Source organism: Dermacentor albipictus, unplaced genomic scaffold, assembly GCF_038994185.2.
Source record: "Dermacentor albipictus isolate Rhodes 1998 colony unplaced genomic scaffold, USDA_Dalb.pri_finalv2 scaffold_17, whole genome shotgun sequence".
Lineage (NCBI taxonomy): Eukaryota > Metazoa > Arthropoda > Arachnida > Ixodida > Ixodidae > Dermacentor > Dermacentor albipictus.
This window is the reverse complement of record NW_027225571.1, coordinates 2,518,381-2,533,825: the sequence shown is the minus strand read 5'-3', so window position 1 is coordinate 2,533,825 and position 15,445 is coordinate 2,518,381. Positions and strand designations below refer to the sequence as shown.

Sequence of the window (15,445 nt, the reverse complement as noted above, 5' to 3'; positions counted from 1 at the left end):
TGTCACTCTAACCAACAAAGTCTCTCTGACAAAGTCATCTGCCTGATGAAACTGGAGACATTCCAGCCAGAAAGTAGGTACGCGTGCAGACGAGTGGTTCCTCTAACGACCATCACGCAGACAGCGCTGTTCGAGAAGGCTTGGGCAGTGATTTACGACATGAAGCCGCATCCAGTGCCTCGAAGCAAGAGAGGCGGTTGCGGAGGCTAAAGAAATGGAGGAAACGTTATTTTGCGATCTGCATCATCGTCGAGCTACGTATATTGAGTGCCGTGTTTCATAAAAAATGTCATTTCACGTAAACACACACACACACACACACACACACACACACACACACACACACACACATATATATATATATATATATATATATATATATATATATATATATATATATATATATATATATATATATATATATATATATATATATATATATATATATATATATATACGACAGAAAGGGAACCGAAGGGCCCGATTCTTATTACTCATGTCATAATAAGCCCCCGAAGGCATCAAGGACAACATGGGAAATTACTTGTACTTACCAATTGAGTTAAAGAAATGATAAATTAATGGCAATGACAGTGGATGAAAGAAAGACTGGCCGCAGGTGCGACACAAACCCACGTCTTCGCATTACGCGAGCGAAGCTCTTACCAACTTACAATTACCTCTTACGATCACGTACCCGTGACGCCTGTGGAAGACAGGATGTTCCACATCCACCGCCAAGGTTTGTGAGCGGTGGCGCTTGCTGACGCTCTAAGGGTTAGTTCTAGTAGTAACACATAAATACCCCAGAAAGTGAATGGGGAAGCAGCATGGCGGTAGCTCAAGTGGTAAGAGCATCGCACGCGTAATGCGAAGAATGTATCCCACCTGCGGTGAGTTGCTTGCTCATCCAGCTTCATTTTCATTAGCTTATCATTTTGTTGAATTCAATTAAGAACTACAGATAATTCCCCCTATGCTGTCCGTCGTGTCGTTGTTTGTTTATGATTTGCCAATATATATATATATATATATATATATATATATATATATATATATATATATATATATATATATATATATATATATATATATATATATATATATATATATATATATATATATATGTACTTACCGAAGTTATTAACGTACGCCGGATGTTCAGGAGCTACGCAGCAAAATGGCAAGAATAGAGATCGTCGTTATATTTAAGAGCATGGTCGCGTACTCATAAATAAACAAATTCTGGGGCTTTACTTGCCACCTCACGAATAAGTTGTTCAGCTATACCTGGACTGCGAAACAATCGCGATGCTCAGAAACGAACACGTTGCGCGCAAAATGAACGCCTGTGTGATGTTCATTTTGCGCGCAACGTGTTCATTTCTGAACATCGCAGACTAGCCAAACGCCGCGTAGTGTTTGAATCGCGAAGTTGGAGATATCGTTACCGTATATTACAATGACTACAATGAGGAGTATAACGGGCGCGAAAGAAGACAGCACGTTCGTGATTACACCTTAAAACGGACAACGACAATGGAATGTGCAACAACGTAGAAAGCAAACTTCGATTGTTATTGCATATAAGGCACCTATAGCGCAGTGCTGAGCACAAAGACGAGGTAATATTTTGCGGACGCTTTTGTGAACGCAGGCCGCCGCGCATAATGACCCTTTGTTACTGCTAGAAGGTTCTTTGGGAGAATTGGTGACGGTTAGATGTGGTGCCTTCATCATCATCATCCGCCTTGTTACGCCCACTGCAGGGCAAAAACCTCTCCCATACTTCTCCAACTACCCAGGTCATGTACTAATTATGGCCATGTTGTCCCTGGAAACTTCTTAATCTCATCTGCCCACCTAACTTTCTGCCGCCCCCTGCTACGCTTCCCTTCCCTTGAAATCCAGTCTGTTCATGATCTGAGAATGCCTGCCTAACGCACCCCAGCCCATTTTTATTCTTCTGATTATTTCAGTCTCATGATCCGGATCTGCGCTCACTACCTGTCCTAAGTAGATGTATTCCCTTACCACTTCCAGTGCCTCGCTACCTATCGTAAACTGCTGTTCTCTTCCGAGACTGTTAAACATTACTTTAGGTATCTGCAGATTAATTTTTAGACCCGCCCTTCTGCTTTGCCTCTCCAGGTCAGTGAGCACGCATCGCAATTGGTCCCCTGTGTTACTAAGCAAGGCAATATCGCCAGCGAATCGCAAGTTACTAAGATATTCTCCATTAACTCTTATCCCCAATTCTTCCCACTCTAGGTCTCTGAATACCTCCTGTAAACACGCTGCGAATAGCATTGGATTGATCGTATCTCCCTGTCTGACGCCTTTCTTTATTGGGATTTTGTTCCTTTCTTTATGGAGGACTACGGTGGCTGTGGAGCCGCTATAGATATCTTTCAGTATTTTTACATACAGCTCGTTTACACCCTGATTCCGTAATGCCAGCATGACTGCTGAGGTTTCGACTCAATCAAACCGTTTCTCGTAATGAATGAAAGCTGTCCGTCTCGCAAAAGGTGAGACAGACAGTGTGCGCTAAGAAGTTTTGGTCATTATCACGGCAGTACGCACCTGGCACGAAAATGATTTCTTTTTCGTTTTTTCGTTCTACTCAAAGACTGTCTACTGCACCCTTGTGGGGCATACGGGCTTGTGTATGCCGGATTCAGTGTAACTAAGTTAGAAAAGTTGTGAAAATATTTTTTTGCTATTTTAGCATGTTACGCATTCATCAAAGCAGACCAAAGCGTTACGGACGACCTAAGACGAAATCTACGGAATATGTCGCATAAGGCGTAATCCTAGTTTACTTATGGAGCGTTTACTTGTGTCAAGCTTATACATCACACTCTGGCCTTTTATGATGCCGGCTTTTGAGGGCAACTGGATCCAACAGCTACACGAAACCACAGGCTGTCAATCAGACAATGAGAACCGAATGCAAGCGAGAAAAAATGAAAAAATATGCATTTATTTATGCAAAATTCCGGATGGAAGCTAAAGAGGGGGCCCATACTGTGTAAGAATTCTGTTTATATCGTTCTATTCATTTCTGGTCTCCCACTCCGGCAAGTACAGCCAATCGCAGTGAGAGCAGAGGCTTTCGCTTTCCTACGAGTCATTGATAAACGGTAACGAGAACAGAAAATGAAAATAACAGGTATAAAATACAGCCCCAGATGAGAACAAACTGAACAGATGGGCCCGTACTGACAAGAAGCTATTGCGCTAGAATTTTTCGTAACAGCAAATTACAGCGAATTGGTGAATTTGGTCTATATTGCGCAATTTATCGGTGAGGCAAGGTATTGTTAGATGGCGATTTCGTAGTAAACCGAGTCACTTGCTACAGTGATTCCATATACTGTGATGCTACTGGCTTTGAGTCCCTATAGGTTCTTTCTCACCAAACTCGCGCAAACTTCAAGGCATAGTATACCTGCTGCGCATGCATGGTCTCCACTCGAACTTGAACAAGCTGGCAGGGCAGCCAGAAAAAGACGTAAAGTCGAGACTTCTGCATTCGTGTTCTCTCGTTTTTCTTTGTCTCTCTGTATTTTTTTTAAGAATCTACACTGACTTTCGGTAGTGTAAGCACTGGAAACAATATTTAGTGCTTCGCCAGCGTCGGGACATATAAATAAGAAGTCCTATGTATGGAAGGTACAGAAGGTTCGCCTAGCCATCTTGCCTCTGCCAGGACTGTCGACTGACAAGTGAGTAAATTTGACGTTAGTGTTCGAAGAAAAAACTTTCAGCTTCTGCTTCACTACCTAAACATACCAGAGAACTTCAATAATCTCATCGGCAGCCACAACACTCATTTGTATATTATTTCTAGCAAAGATACGGAAAGAATAAAATTAATTCACTTATTGAATTATGCTGAGACTTCCACCAGTAAAAATGCGCGCAGTTTATGATTTACTTTGGGTTCATTGCCCAGTATTCAACTAAAGCTTTATCATGGTCAGCTTTGGTAACTATCCAGTTGCCGTTAACTAATAAAAGTAACATTATACTTCTGTAGACGGGATAACGCCTCATATGGATGCAAGACGACGGTGCCATTCTTTTTCACTCTATACAGCTAATATATATAACTTCCCGATATATATATATATATATATATATATATATATATATGACAAATGGTTGTTTTTATGTAGGTGGCGAGTGCACGTGAAGAGGAAGGATTGGGCTTTGTGAACTGCGTTGACCGGGCGAGCTTTGGCGCATTTGCCCCCTGACCGCACCAGACACACGTTCACCGAATGTCTTCGGCAGGTTGTACGGTCAAGGAGGGTTCACAACGTACGACAGGAGCCTCAACGGGCGTGCCTGTGGCAGCGAATACGCCCTCTGACGTTACTGCCTTCATTCTCAACAAAAATGCCCATTAAGACTGCAAAGTGGACCAGATGGATAGGATTCATGCTAACAAACGAATCTCAGCGCTAAGCTGAAGGACAAAAATAGGAATGCACGACACGAGCGCTGTCGCACAACTGCGGATATGCAAATATCTGCTGCTCCGGTGGCCTTATTTTACTGTCTTCGATGTTCTTCTTTATGGCCATACTTTCTTCGCAACCATGCGTACTGCGATTCGAATTTCGTTGGTGAAGACGGGGTCGAGGATTTCGGAGTCTCACAAGAAAGAAGGCCGTATTCTGCAGAGTAGTCATCGTTGTATGCACTGTGCGGCACCGCCAAGTGGACAAGCGAGGAGATGGTGCAGCAGCCGCCCGAACGGGTTTCCCAGAGGGCAGATAAGAGGACGCCGAGGATCATTCGCAGGCGGCTAAAAGGCGTAGCTCCTCGCTCGTCCCTGGATTTATAGGGGTCCTTTCCTGTCGCCAGCAGACTAGCCCTCGCCGCCGCTTCGCGCCAAGTAGCACGCCTTCCTCGTCCCTCACCGCCGCTCGTTGGCTAGCACCATGCGCAGGCACCTTCGGAACAAACACTGTATGCTTCTATTCGCGATCGCGCCCAGCTTTATTGACGAGCGAGTCAATCGCATGAAACTACCGGTGATGGCCTCCACTCGACTTCGTTTTCTCTATGAGCACTAGAGTTATGCTCAGTTGCTCGTGTCTGCATGCCGCGAATGCCAAGCGTAGCCCCACTGGGCTAAATTAATAACCTTTTATGTTTATGCTTTTATGAAGTGAAAATGTAGTTTTCCTTCAGTCATCGACGATATTTCGAATACGTACGAAAGTAAATCCCAAGAAATAAGGCAACTAATTTTTATTTAGACACCAATAGTCGATGGAACCGAGGTAGCATTCGAGCTTATTGTGCGCCATTTCAACGAGATTTTCTCTGAGAAACAAACGAGCTTTCGATAACAATTAATATACCTCGACACCAAGAGAGCCTAAAGTCAAGGAAAGTACCGAATATATGTTACGACTGAAAACGACTGAAAAAGTTTCTATGCTATGCTTAAGTCAATAGTTCTATCAATATTTTTCCTGCGTCAAAAGCTCGTTGTAAGTTTAACAGCTGAGCTACGTCATATAAGCAAACCTTCGAGGCAGCAGCTCTTAGCTAAATACTTGCACTACGAATGTCAGCAATAAGCTTGGCGAAAATTTGTGTCCCGTTACTTGCCAGATGGTATCCCGATTCTTGCCGATTGTAAGAAGAAGACGAAAAAAATATGAGCCATTCCACTGTGAAGGTGAATGACCAGCGAAGCTGTTTAGCACGCGACCCTGAGGTGACACATAATTTTTAAGAAAGGTACGAACACATTTATTGTCCTGATCTCTGGTCATCATGCCGATAAGTACGCACACGCATTGTCGTACCACCTCTGTTATTAAATGCCTAACCATTTTTATGCCTACCTAACGAGAAATTTGACCATCACGCAAGACAATGACTGGCTCGTATCCCCTTAAGCAATGGCTCACACCCCCGTCAGCAAGCAAAAACAAAAATTATTATCTACCTGAGAGTCTTGACAATGGTGCCTATTAATAACTAATCTTCTGAAAATGCATGTCCAATCGATGAAACGTATAAGCTTTTGCATAGACTGAAGCGATTTTGCATAAAATTCGAGAGGCGAGTTTTTGCACGCGCAAATTTGACGGACACGAAAAATCCACGGAACCCTAGCCATAAACAGCTTCGCTGTAAGAGAAGAAGAGGAAAGAGGCTCTGTGGTCTCCACTTCGCCACTTTCCTGCGTCTCCGTCTGATCTTTTGTGCTGTCTATGCTGTAGGCGGAGATGCGCGCTATCGCGTTGCCCAATACGAAAACGACAATTGGTCTTCGTGGTCCAACAGCCGAGAGAGACGCCTGCAAAAATCGGCCAATAAATGCACAAGAGAAAGAAAATCACTGTAAAATGGGCGAGTTGGTCAGAGGCGTTATGAAACATGGTGACCAGCGCTGACAAAGACGAAACACCATGTACCACTCTGGCCAGCACTCGTCCTGTGTATTTCGTGTTTCGTAATGCAACACGCTCATGGATGAATATCCGAATAGCGTGAGTGCGTGTGTCAAAATGAGCCTGAAATCTGGTAGCGCGTTTGGCCATAACTACAGGAGAGGAATGGTGGGGCTGAAAACAAGGAAACATCTACGACAACAGGACATTTCGCTTTGTCGTCCACTCAAGAGGCCAAAGGTTGCGGTTATAACGAAAAGAAAGAAAACGGGTGAAAAAAACTTCAATTTTCGCAATTTTCTGCCAGGCTGACTCCTTCTTTTTTTCCTTCGCTCGTTTCTTACCTGTCCTGCATGCTTTCTTGGTATCTCGGAGCGTAACCTTCTCGAAGGGCGCATCTGTGCGCAGTCTTACACGAAAAATCGTTAAGACTCCATGTTGGCCGTTGTTAACGGCAGATCCTGCTCTTATCTCCGCCAGTCAGTCCGCGTGTTGCTGAAATGGGCAAAGGAAGCTGTGTAGCTATAAATGAAGAGGCCAGTGGTCCCTCGGCGACTTCGGACATTCCTGTCCCGACAGGTGACAACCCTGCTTGTACCTCTGGCTCCCGTAATCACGAACTGTCCCCTGCGAGTTCGCTTTTATTTCTCTTTCTCGCTTATGGACTTCGCTATACTTGTCGGGTTTTTCAGCCTCGAAGCTTTTATTTTTCTTCCCGTACTACTCCTCGGAAGCTCTAGGCTCTTCTTGTTAACGAGTGGCGGCTAATGCGAAATACATGAAAGCGCTTCTCTCCAGGGTTTGCCCTGTTCATGAACTTGCCTCCAATATCAAGAAGGCTTGTTCGCTGCTTACTTCACAGGAGAGCAAACAGCAGAAAGTGAACATGCGCAAAAGAAAGAAAAAGAAGAAGCGTCTGAGCCGGTCATCTTATGTTGTTTAGGAAACAGCTTCAGTGGCACATATACGGCTTGTTACGACCGCGTGTCACCTGCGTCACTGCTGTGGTTTCTAGACGCTGGTTCTTTCTTCAACCGTATAAGGCCGTCGACATTGCCGTAACTTCCTGAACACACTTCTTTTCTTTCAGTGCTTACACTTGCTGTTTGCAGCTCATAGGAGAGGCTCTACGTCATTTTTCGAGTAGCACTCGGGAAAAACAATTTCTGGCAGCATTTTCAAGGCTGCGTCTGCCTGCAACAAGCGGCACTCCCCCTCCGTCAGGCAGCTTGCTTTTGCTTGCTTTCTTTTTTGGTCAGCCAGGAGGCTATTGTAGCCTGGAAATGAAAATTTCCTTTCAATCTGCCGAAGTCATATACTCAAACGTTTGTAAGCACTCGCGATGTCGGTGTGTGCGTTGTCTAATATACAAGTCCACTTCCTGTAGATGCACCATACGATCACTGCATTAGCATACAAATTTCCTCTGGTAGATAATGAATTTCGCATACAACTCTATGACTATATAAGAATTTAACATTGTGTATCTATGTGTGAATATAAATTTAGATGCCACTATGAGTGTTTTTCGCGTTCTCATTTGATTGTGTAACTATAACATATCAAGCAGAGTGCCTGGGGACATTTATTGTGGATTTACGCAAGCTATGCAAATAATGTACGGCTTTTAATAATATTTCGTCCTGGTGGCATTCTGTCGTCATCGTGCCTAGCATATATTTGTGTCCCCCCCCGCTTCCCCCCATCGTGTACATGAAAGCATATATATTTCAACACGACAACTCGATGCGTCATCTGCTTTCTTTTTTATTCGAACAAATATTTACGGAAGTAGTCAGGCAATTAGCACAACTCCGCCTCATCAGATGGATTACTAGAAGACGCATGTATTACAATAGCACAACAAATCACCACATAAAATTAGTGAATGTTAAAAGCGTCAATGAACGCTTTTATTATTTACATTCATTTAATTAAATTTATCGTTCTTTAAGGGCCCGGAGGGCCCTTTATTGCTCAAGGCTAGTCCTTGCGCTAGGGACCCTGAAACTAGAACTAGTTTCTCCATTGCTTCTACACTGTTATTAAAATGTGCCTGCTGACTGCACACTGTGACTTGTCGGGCGAGTTATTGACCTCACTTGAAAGTCAGCTAGCTAAGGAGGCTGAAAGGTGCCGGGTGTTTAATCGACTCATGACCAGTTCATCATTCCGAAAGGCAAAAGATTCTTGAGTACTTGCAGAGGACTGACCTTGCACAAATTCATGCTCCTGCTCCTTCCTTTCCTGCGTAACACGGCTTTACTGAAAATTCGGTAACATGCATCGGCATGATTGTCAGAGTCACTCCAGTGAAGTAAGTATCGGCCTTGGTTACCAGCTGAACCTCATATACAGCTATCGGCTATCTATATCACCATCCATTACACGCGCAGATATACCGACTCCGACAATATTCTCCGCTGTTTTGACAACTCGTTGACGACATCGGGGCAAGCGTACAGCTAGACGTATCGCTTGAAGAGGTCACTAGAGAAATAAGGTGGATGTTTATCCCACCTTGTAGGGGAAATAGAACTCTGGCTAACATAAATATTATTGCGCAGTCACGATATCACTGCGCATATTCTGGTGAGGAGCTCTAAGATAACATGCGTAAGGTACACGCTATTTTATTAATGAAACCTGCATGCGTACTACTTGGCGCCGCCATCGCGTACATGAGATTTATGCAATTACTGGAGACTGCCATACTGACTTTCTACAACGAATTTATCACAATGAACTAATAGCAGCTAGCCACTGAGTTGTCGACAGCTGTAAGTCAGCGCCTGTGTATGTCGCCTTCTCGTCCTTGTCTTTACGCACTGTTATTCGTCCACTGCGAATCAGAACGAACTAGCCCACCAACAAGCCTTAACAGGGTATATCACGTGCCACTGAGCCGCAGCGCTCACAGTTATACAGTCTTTTTGCGAAAACATGCGACACCACGTTAATGTCAAGAGTTCAGTGAAGACCTCAAGAATATTAAATTTTATATGCAGTCATTTCAGAGCTGCTTAAGCTCCTAACTGACCCACTCACAACTGCAGATGTGGAATATCTATCTAGTGAACAAATTAATAGCAGCGGTAGTAACTTCCAGCGCCCTAAGCGTCCAATAATCAACATTATTGTGTAAATCTTACTCTACTGCAGGCTTCGCCGGGCACCACGTGGAGCCCTCCATAAAGAAGTACAGAAAACTGTTCTCTTTTTTCTCGCTTTGTACTTTTCCTATCGAAGTCTCAGCTGGAAGTGCAAGTTTTGCTATTAGCAATGACGCCAGTTGAGCACAGTGTCTCCAACCGAACTGCGCAGTATGAAATACTACTGTCATCTCAAAATTATTGTCGGTAAACGCCTGACGTTTGACCGGCGTTTACGCAATGAAAATAGCGGCAGTGCATCTGCAATACGGGGTTATCATACACCTATCGAACGGGTATTTTCACCTACCGCGAGCAAAAAGTCACAGTCCCATAAACACCACAAATTACGCGGTACACTTGGCCTGCACACTATATTTTTAAGTCTGTACACGCAAGCTACTGCTTGAAGCATATGCGACTAATATTCGAAATGTCGGCCGTGCATTCCTCTGTTCTTTTGTTTTTGTTCACATCCGATACATCGGGCTTCCACAGTGCGTTCTCCACGCACTTACCGTTTCTCTACCACCCTGAGTGATTTCAAAAGTAAATGGAAAACCTTATAGATAAACTGAAGTAGGCGTAGGTTTAGTGGCCGAGGAACTTGTCCTTTACCCGCTATCTAAGTGTTACGTGCTCATAGTACCAAGAAGTATTCTGAAAAAAAAAAAAAAGCTAACTAATTACAGTTTTGCTTGTTCGAACTGCTAATGCCAAAGAGTTTCTTTTGCGGCCTGTGATAAAAGTTATGCCGGACGACATGGTCTGATGATCGTGCAAAGTCGTCTCTATTGTATAACACTGACTTTCTGCCTCGCTATTCAGTAAACCTTGGGATCGGCCGCAGTGTAGACGCGCTGCTACGCCACTTGCGCCTCGAGGCAGCCCCTACGCCTTACCCCTGACATCGTATAAAGAAACAGATAATTGAGTGTTCGTATTGTACCGCAATGGAAGCTTTTGTTGAACCCTGTCTCGATGAGTGATGTCAACGTGACCAGCTGCGAGATTTCTTTCGCAGCCGCCTGAACCCGGTAAATGGGAGCCATATTTTTACTCAAGAAGTGCTCGCGCCCTCGTCGTGCACCAACAAACGTACATTAGTTGTCAAAACTATGCGGGACTTCCGTCTAGACAATGACTTGAGCAATTCCTTGTGAACAGTAGTTAATGTGCTTTCTTTAATTCCTTCTAGATTCCCACGACATGTTCCTCCCACTCGTGTTGTTCCTGTAGGCTTATAACCTCTTTCTTTTTTGGCCCCGTAATTTTATTCGTGATTCCCGTACTAGCATGTGAGTATTTTGCTATTTTAATAAATAGTTTGACAGGGCTTTATACTTTCATTTTTTTCTGTTTTTCATGTTTTTCATAGCTACGTTTTTTGCGAGAGTTGGCCCTTTCTGTGGTCGAACTTCACTTATTTCCAGTTGATCAAGAAGAAATATTTTGAAAAAAAAAAACTTGGAAGAAAGCGCAATATTGTCACACCAGCTGAATCACATGAAAAGGAGGACATCACATGCACGATAGATTGCCGTGTGATAGCTTCTTAACAAAGTTTCACAAATTTCCTAATAATTTTTCATTCTAGCTAGGACAACTATTTCAATTGTGAGAATGAATACGAGCAGTAATAATGTCATATTCGTTTATTAGGAATCCTGTGCTTAGCCCGAACCTTGAGAACAGGGTCCTCAAAATGAGTGGTGAAATGAACCGATGCTCCAGTTAGCAGTTAGAAGCATTTATCTTTACACAACAGTGACAGGTGTCATCTGGAACATTAATAGACTTCTGGAAGAATTCGAAGTTTAGAAGGTTTGCACATGGAGACGGAACTTTTCCCTGAAAGTTATTTCAACTTATATGGCAACACTTTATATGGATCAATGAAAGTTAAATTTTGCTTTTTGCTGTACTAGAGTGCAATGAATGCTTAATAGCTGCTGGGACTCTCTACGGTTAATAGGATTTGACGATAAGCAGCGACAAAAGCGAAAGGTAAGCGAAACCCGACAGAAGCATGAGAACACCGAGTTTTCCACTTATAAATGAAATACGAATAACATTATTATTTTTATCTGAACATGCTCGGCTAGTGATGGCTTTACTGAGACTATCATGGACAAAGAAATCTATATAAAAGAAACATGCTATATCACAAGACATAATGATTATGACTCCAAAATCGTAGAGTAGTAAACCAAGTCAAACATGTACGCTCACTGATTTTTTTTTCCGAACAATAAAACAGCGAGACAGGCTGACTGAAGAGCAAGTGCACTGTGTAAATGAAGATGTATTCCATTCGTTGCTGCAGCCTCCCTACTGTAAAGCCCTTGGACATGGCGGGGTATTTTCTGAATAAAAAAATAATTAAGAAGTACGCCGCGCGGAGCGGCCTGGTCAGAAAGTGCTTAGCTTATAGGCCAGACCTGAAGGAAGTTCATCACGAACCAACTATAGCCGAATCCAAGATTTTCAGGAAATGATTACCGCTACATGTGTACGTCAGGTTTACTTTTCTGCATTTACCTTTCGTTGCAAAGAAAACTACTAAGAATCAAATAGATTCGGTTGATCGCTACATTGAACGGCTACATTGCGGTTATCGAATAGTTGTCGTGTGAAGCACACGGCCATCATGAAAATGCTGCTGTTGGCAACTCGACCACTAAAGAATAATGGCGCCGGTGAGGGAGCGACGTCCATGTTTTCGAATTTGCGGGCTCCCCGAGACATCCAGCGTTGCAAGATTCGGCCTTTATTATTACAGCATTGCGGCTCTGGTTGCTGAGCTTGCTTCTTCAAACCGGCCAAACCTGCGCACGTCCGCATTTAATGCTTTAATTTATAGTCTGCCTTCGGCACTATACCACTCTTAGTCTTATCTTAGAGTTCCGCTAAAGCCGCCCTTGCCGATGTCATCCTTCTCGGTGCTCTGAATAGGCTCCTTTACTCTTTGAGGCTACTGCGGTTTTGCGCTTGGTGACGGATCTTATTCTTATGGTCGATTTTAGAAAGCAGAGTAACGGAAACCGCTTGCGTGAATGGCGCCATTTTCCCGTTACGCTCGTGCTTAAGTGCCAAATATGCGCAAGCAAAAGCATGTCACATAATCAGTACCGTAACGCTTCTGTACCTCACCAAACTAATGCAGCCATGCGTCTAGTCTGACCAGTAGAATATCTTTCATATATAATTTGTTCGTTGATCGAGATAAGTGCTGCTGAGAATGCGCAATGAAGAGTTGTATTTTAGGTTCTGGAAACTACTCGTTCCACTCCTCGTATGTCATCTATTGTGCAAGAAAATAGGATGTCACCGAACGTATCGAATGCACTCTTGAGGTACGTTACTGCAGTTTTACGGTTAGATGTCAAAGCCGTGTTACAACGCCCCAATGGCTTCCAGTAGTCACTGAAAAGGGGCAGGGCGTTCGCTGTCGGTCACCGCGGTTTTTCGGCAAAGCCGTCCGTCGAACACACTAAATCTGACGCGCTTCAGTGCGAGCCTGTCACAGTTTATCTGGCAAAGTATCCAGATATTCAGTCGTACTCGCGAATGCATTGTGAAAAAACAATGAACCTGGCCCAAAAAGAAACAAGGGGTCACCGATGACAGGGTAGGAGACTTCTTTAAGTTTACCACTATTTCGCGTATGCACAGTCTTCCAAAGCTGAGATGCAGTCACTGCGGCTTATGTGAACCTTATAGCTTACCAGAAACGCCACAGCGGTCCGGATATTAGTTGGACATTGCGAATTATTGCGCGTGACTGTTCAATTGCGCTACAATTTCGGAGCGCCTCTTGCCACTCTATATGATGACATAAGAAAAATCACAGAGGCGCAAGCAACGTAGAAGTCATGACTGTCTTTAGGCGATGCAGTTAGACAGCTGGGATGACCACCTGAAACGTTACAAAGGGAAGGGCGCAGTCGCTGCTGGTTTGTTGAGCGACAGCTCCCGCACATTTGGGGTGTTCGTGCGCCTGCGTTGGTACTTCCTTCAGAAGCAACCACGAACTGCAATAGAGCAGGGCATTGAACGCGCGCGGTGTGCAAATTAAAAGATTCGCGGCGCTCCCAAGAACGCCGTTGCTTTGATGTATTCAGCAAAGTCTTTGATGCTTAATAAATGCACGTTAGTGAGTTTGGTATGCGTACGTTCTTTTTCTTTCTTTTTTTTCGCGTGCGGTTCGATTTGGCTCCCTAATCAAGAGTTTCATTTATCGGAGTCAGCACCGTTTATCGAAGTCATAGTGCGCATAACGAAAATATTATTGAAAAATTGAAAAAAGGCGGCCACAGCCGCCTAGAGCGGGGGTTGTGTCCACCTTTTTCGTCCTTCACGTTACAAGACTTCGCGTCTTCAGTGGCACCTATTTTCTGAACACAATTTATCTCTAGTGCCATACCCATAAGGCCCTTACAAGCCCTAAGGATTATAACTATGACATGTGATAGACCGCAGTACAATTTAGTGCACAAATTGCGCTAGCGTGAAGAAGGTGTCAGTCGGCACCTGTAACATTTGCCAGGTTCACATTCGCAATATTTTAGCACGGCACCAGTCCACGCAGCAAGTACCGTATCATTGACGAATGAGAAGCGCTTAGTCTGTCAAACTCTTTCTTCGCCGCCTACCTTGATATCAGTATAAGCTGATATTAGGGTATGGGCAAGGAAAGAGCCAACTTTTGTGAAGCGGGCAAGTGTGCAGCTAGATGTGCTTGCACGAAAGTATAGCTGTCGTGCGCGCTCGCCACCAGAAATCGAGACGCATTTTCGTTGGAGACGGCAACGCGATGCCAGGATGTCGTTGGGGTGACACGCGTCCTCCGCGCCCGTGGGTCCCCGGAAAGGAGAGCGTCGCGCGTGAAACCGAAAGCAGGTGTCCGTCCGGTGTGGCCCACGTGCGACACTCTGTGCGCGGGGGCAGAGGGAAGGGGTGAACGGGCGCGCTCACCGGCCGACGTGGTCTGCGACATCCAGCGGTGTCCCGGCGGGTTCGAATATCGCGCCTGGTCCTGCACCAGGTGCGGTCCCATGGCCGGGTGGTGGACGGGCACCACGGGCGGCGGCGGCGGTGCCGGTGCCATCATGACGGGCGGCGCGGGAGCCGGCGGCTTCCCGCTGGCCGCCGACACCACCACCACGGGTGGCGGAGGCACCACCACCGGCGGTGGTACGGTGGTGGCTGGCGCCACGGCGGCGCCCGGCACCTGCAGCTGCTGCTGGGCCGGATCGACGGGGTAGCCGCCGCCGCTATCCATGGCCCTCCAGTCGCTTCCCACGGCGAGGGCCTCGGTCGGCCGCCGTCGTGGCTTCCTCCCGGGCTCCCTGCGCGGCGGTTCCTCGGTCCCCTCTCGCGTGCAGCAGAACGTCGTCTTCCCCGGAGAGCACGCTTGCAGGCTCGCGGCGGACCCAGGCGGCTCTGCTGGGCCCCCGCGGCGGCGCTCGAGCTCGCAGCGCCGACCGCGCGCCGGCGCACTGCAGGCGGGCCCTCCTCCTCTTCCCGGGCCTTCCCCCCGCCGAGGCATCTCGCGCTTCTGGTGCCGGACTTTGCGACCAGTGGCTGCGTCCTGCCTTGACCCTATTTCTTTGCTTGCTTCGGGGCATGGCGTCCGAACCGTGAGGGCAGCTTTCTCCTCCTTTTCCACCACGTGTACAACCGCCGTGTTCACTCGTGGGGTCACACACGCATTTACCTACTGCCATCACCAGTGGTTTTATTCCCAGCAGATGAACGCTAACGAGTGCGCTGTCGGTTTGATCTGCAAGAGGCGATGTCAGCTGTGACTCAGTCTTGGCGAAGACTTAAGTCTCCACAGCGAAATGCCTTTCGCATCCAGATAGA

At 45.6% G+C, this 15,445-nt stretch overlaps 1 protein-coding gene across 2 annotated transcripts in view; it reads right to left on the bottom strand.

Annotated features, from left to right (window-relative positions):
* Positions 1-15,009, bottom strand: part of LOC135897833 (band 7 protein AGAP004871-like) — a 291,293-nt gene extending 276,284 nt beyond the window's left edge. For both annotated transcript variants that reach the window (XM_065426539.1, XM_065426540.1), the window contains exon 1: positions 14,555-15,009. In XM_065426539.1, coding sequence (XP_065282611.1) covers positions 14,555-14,861 — 307 coding nt within the window. In that variant the 5' untranslated portion in view covers positions 14,862-15,009. The remainder of the gene's footprint in view (positions 1-14,554) is intronic.
* Between the last annotated feature and the right edge of the window lie 436 nt (positions 15,010-15,445).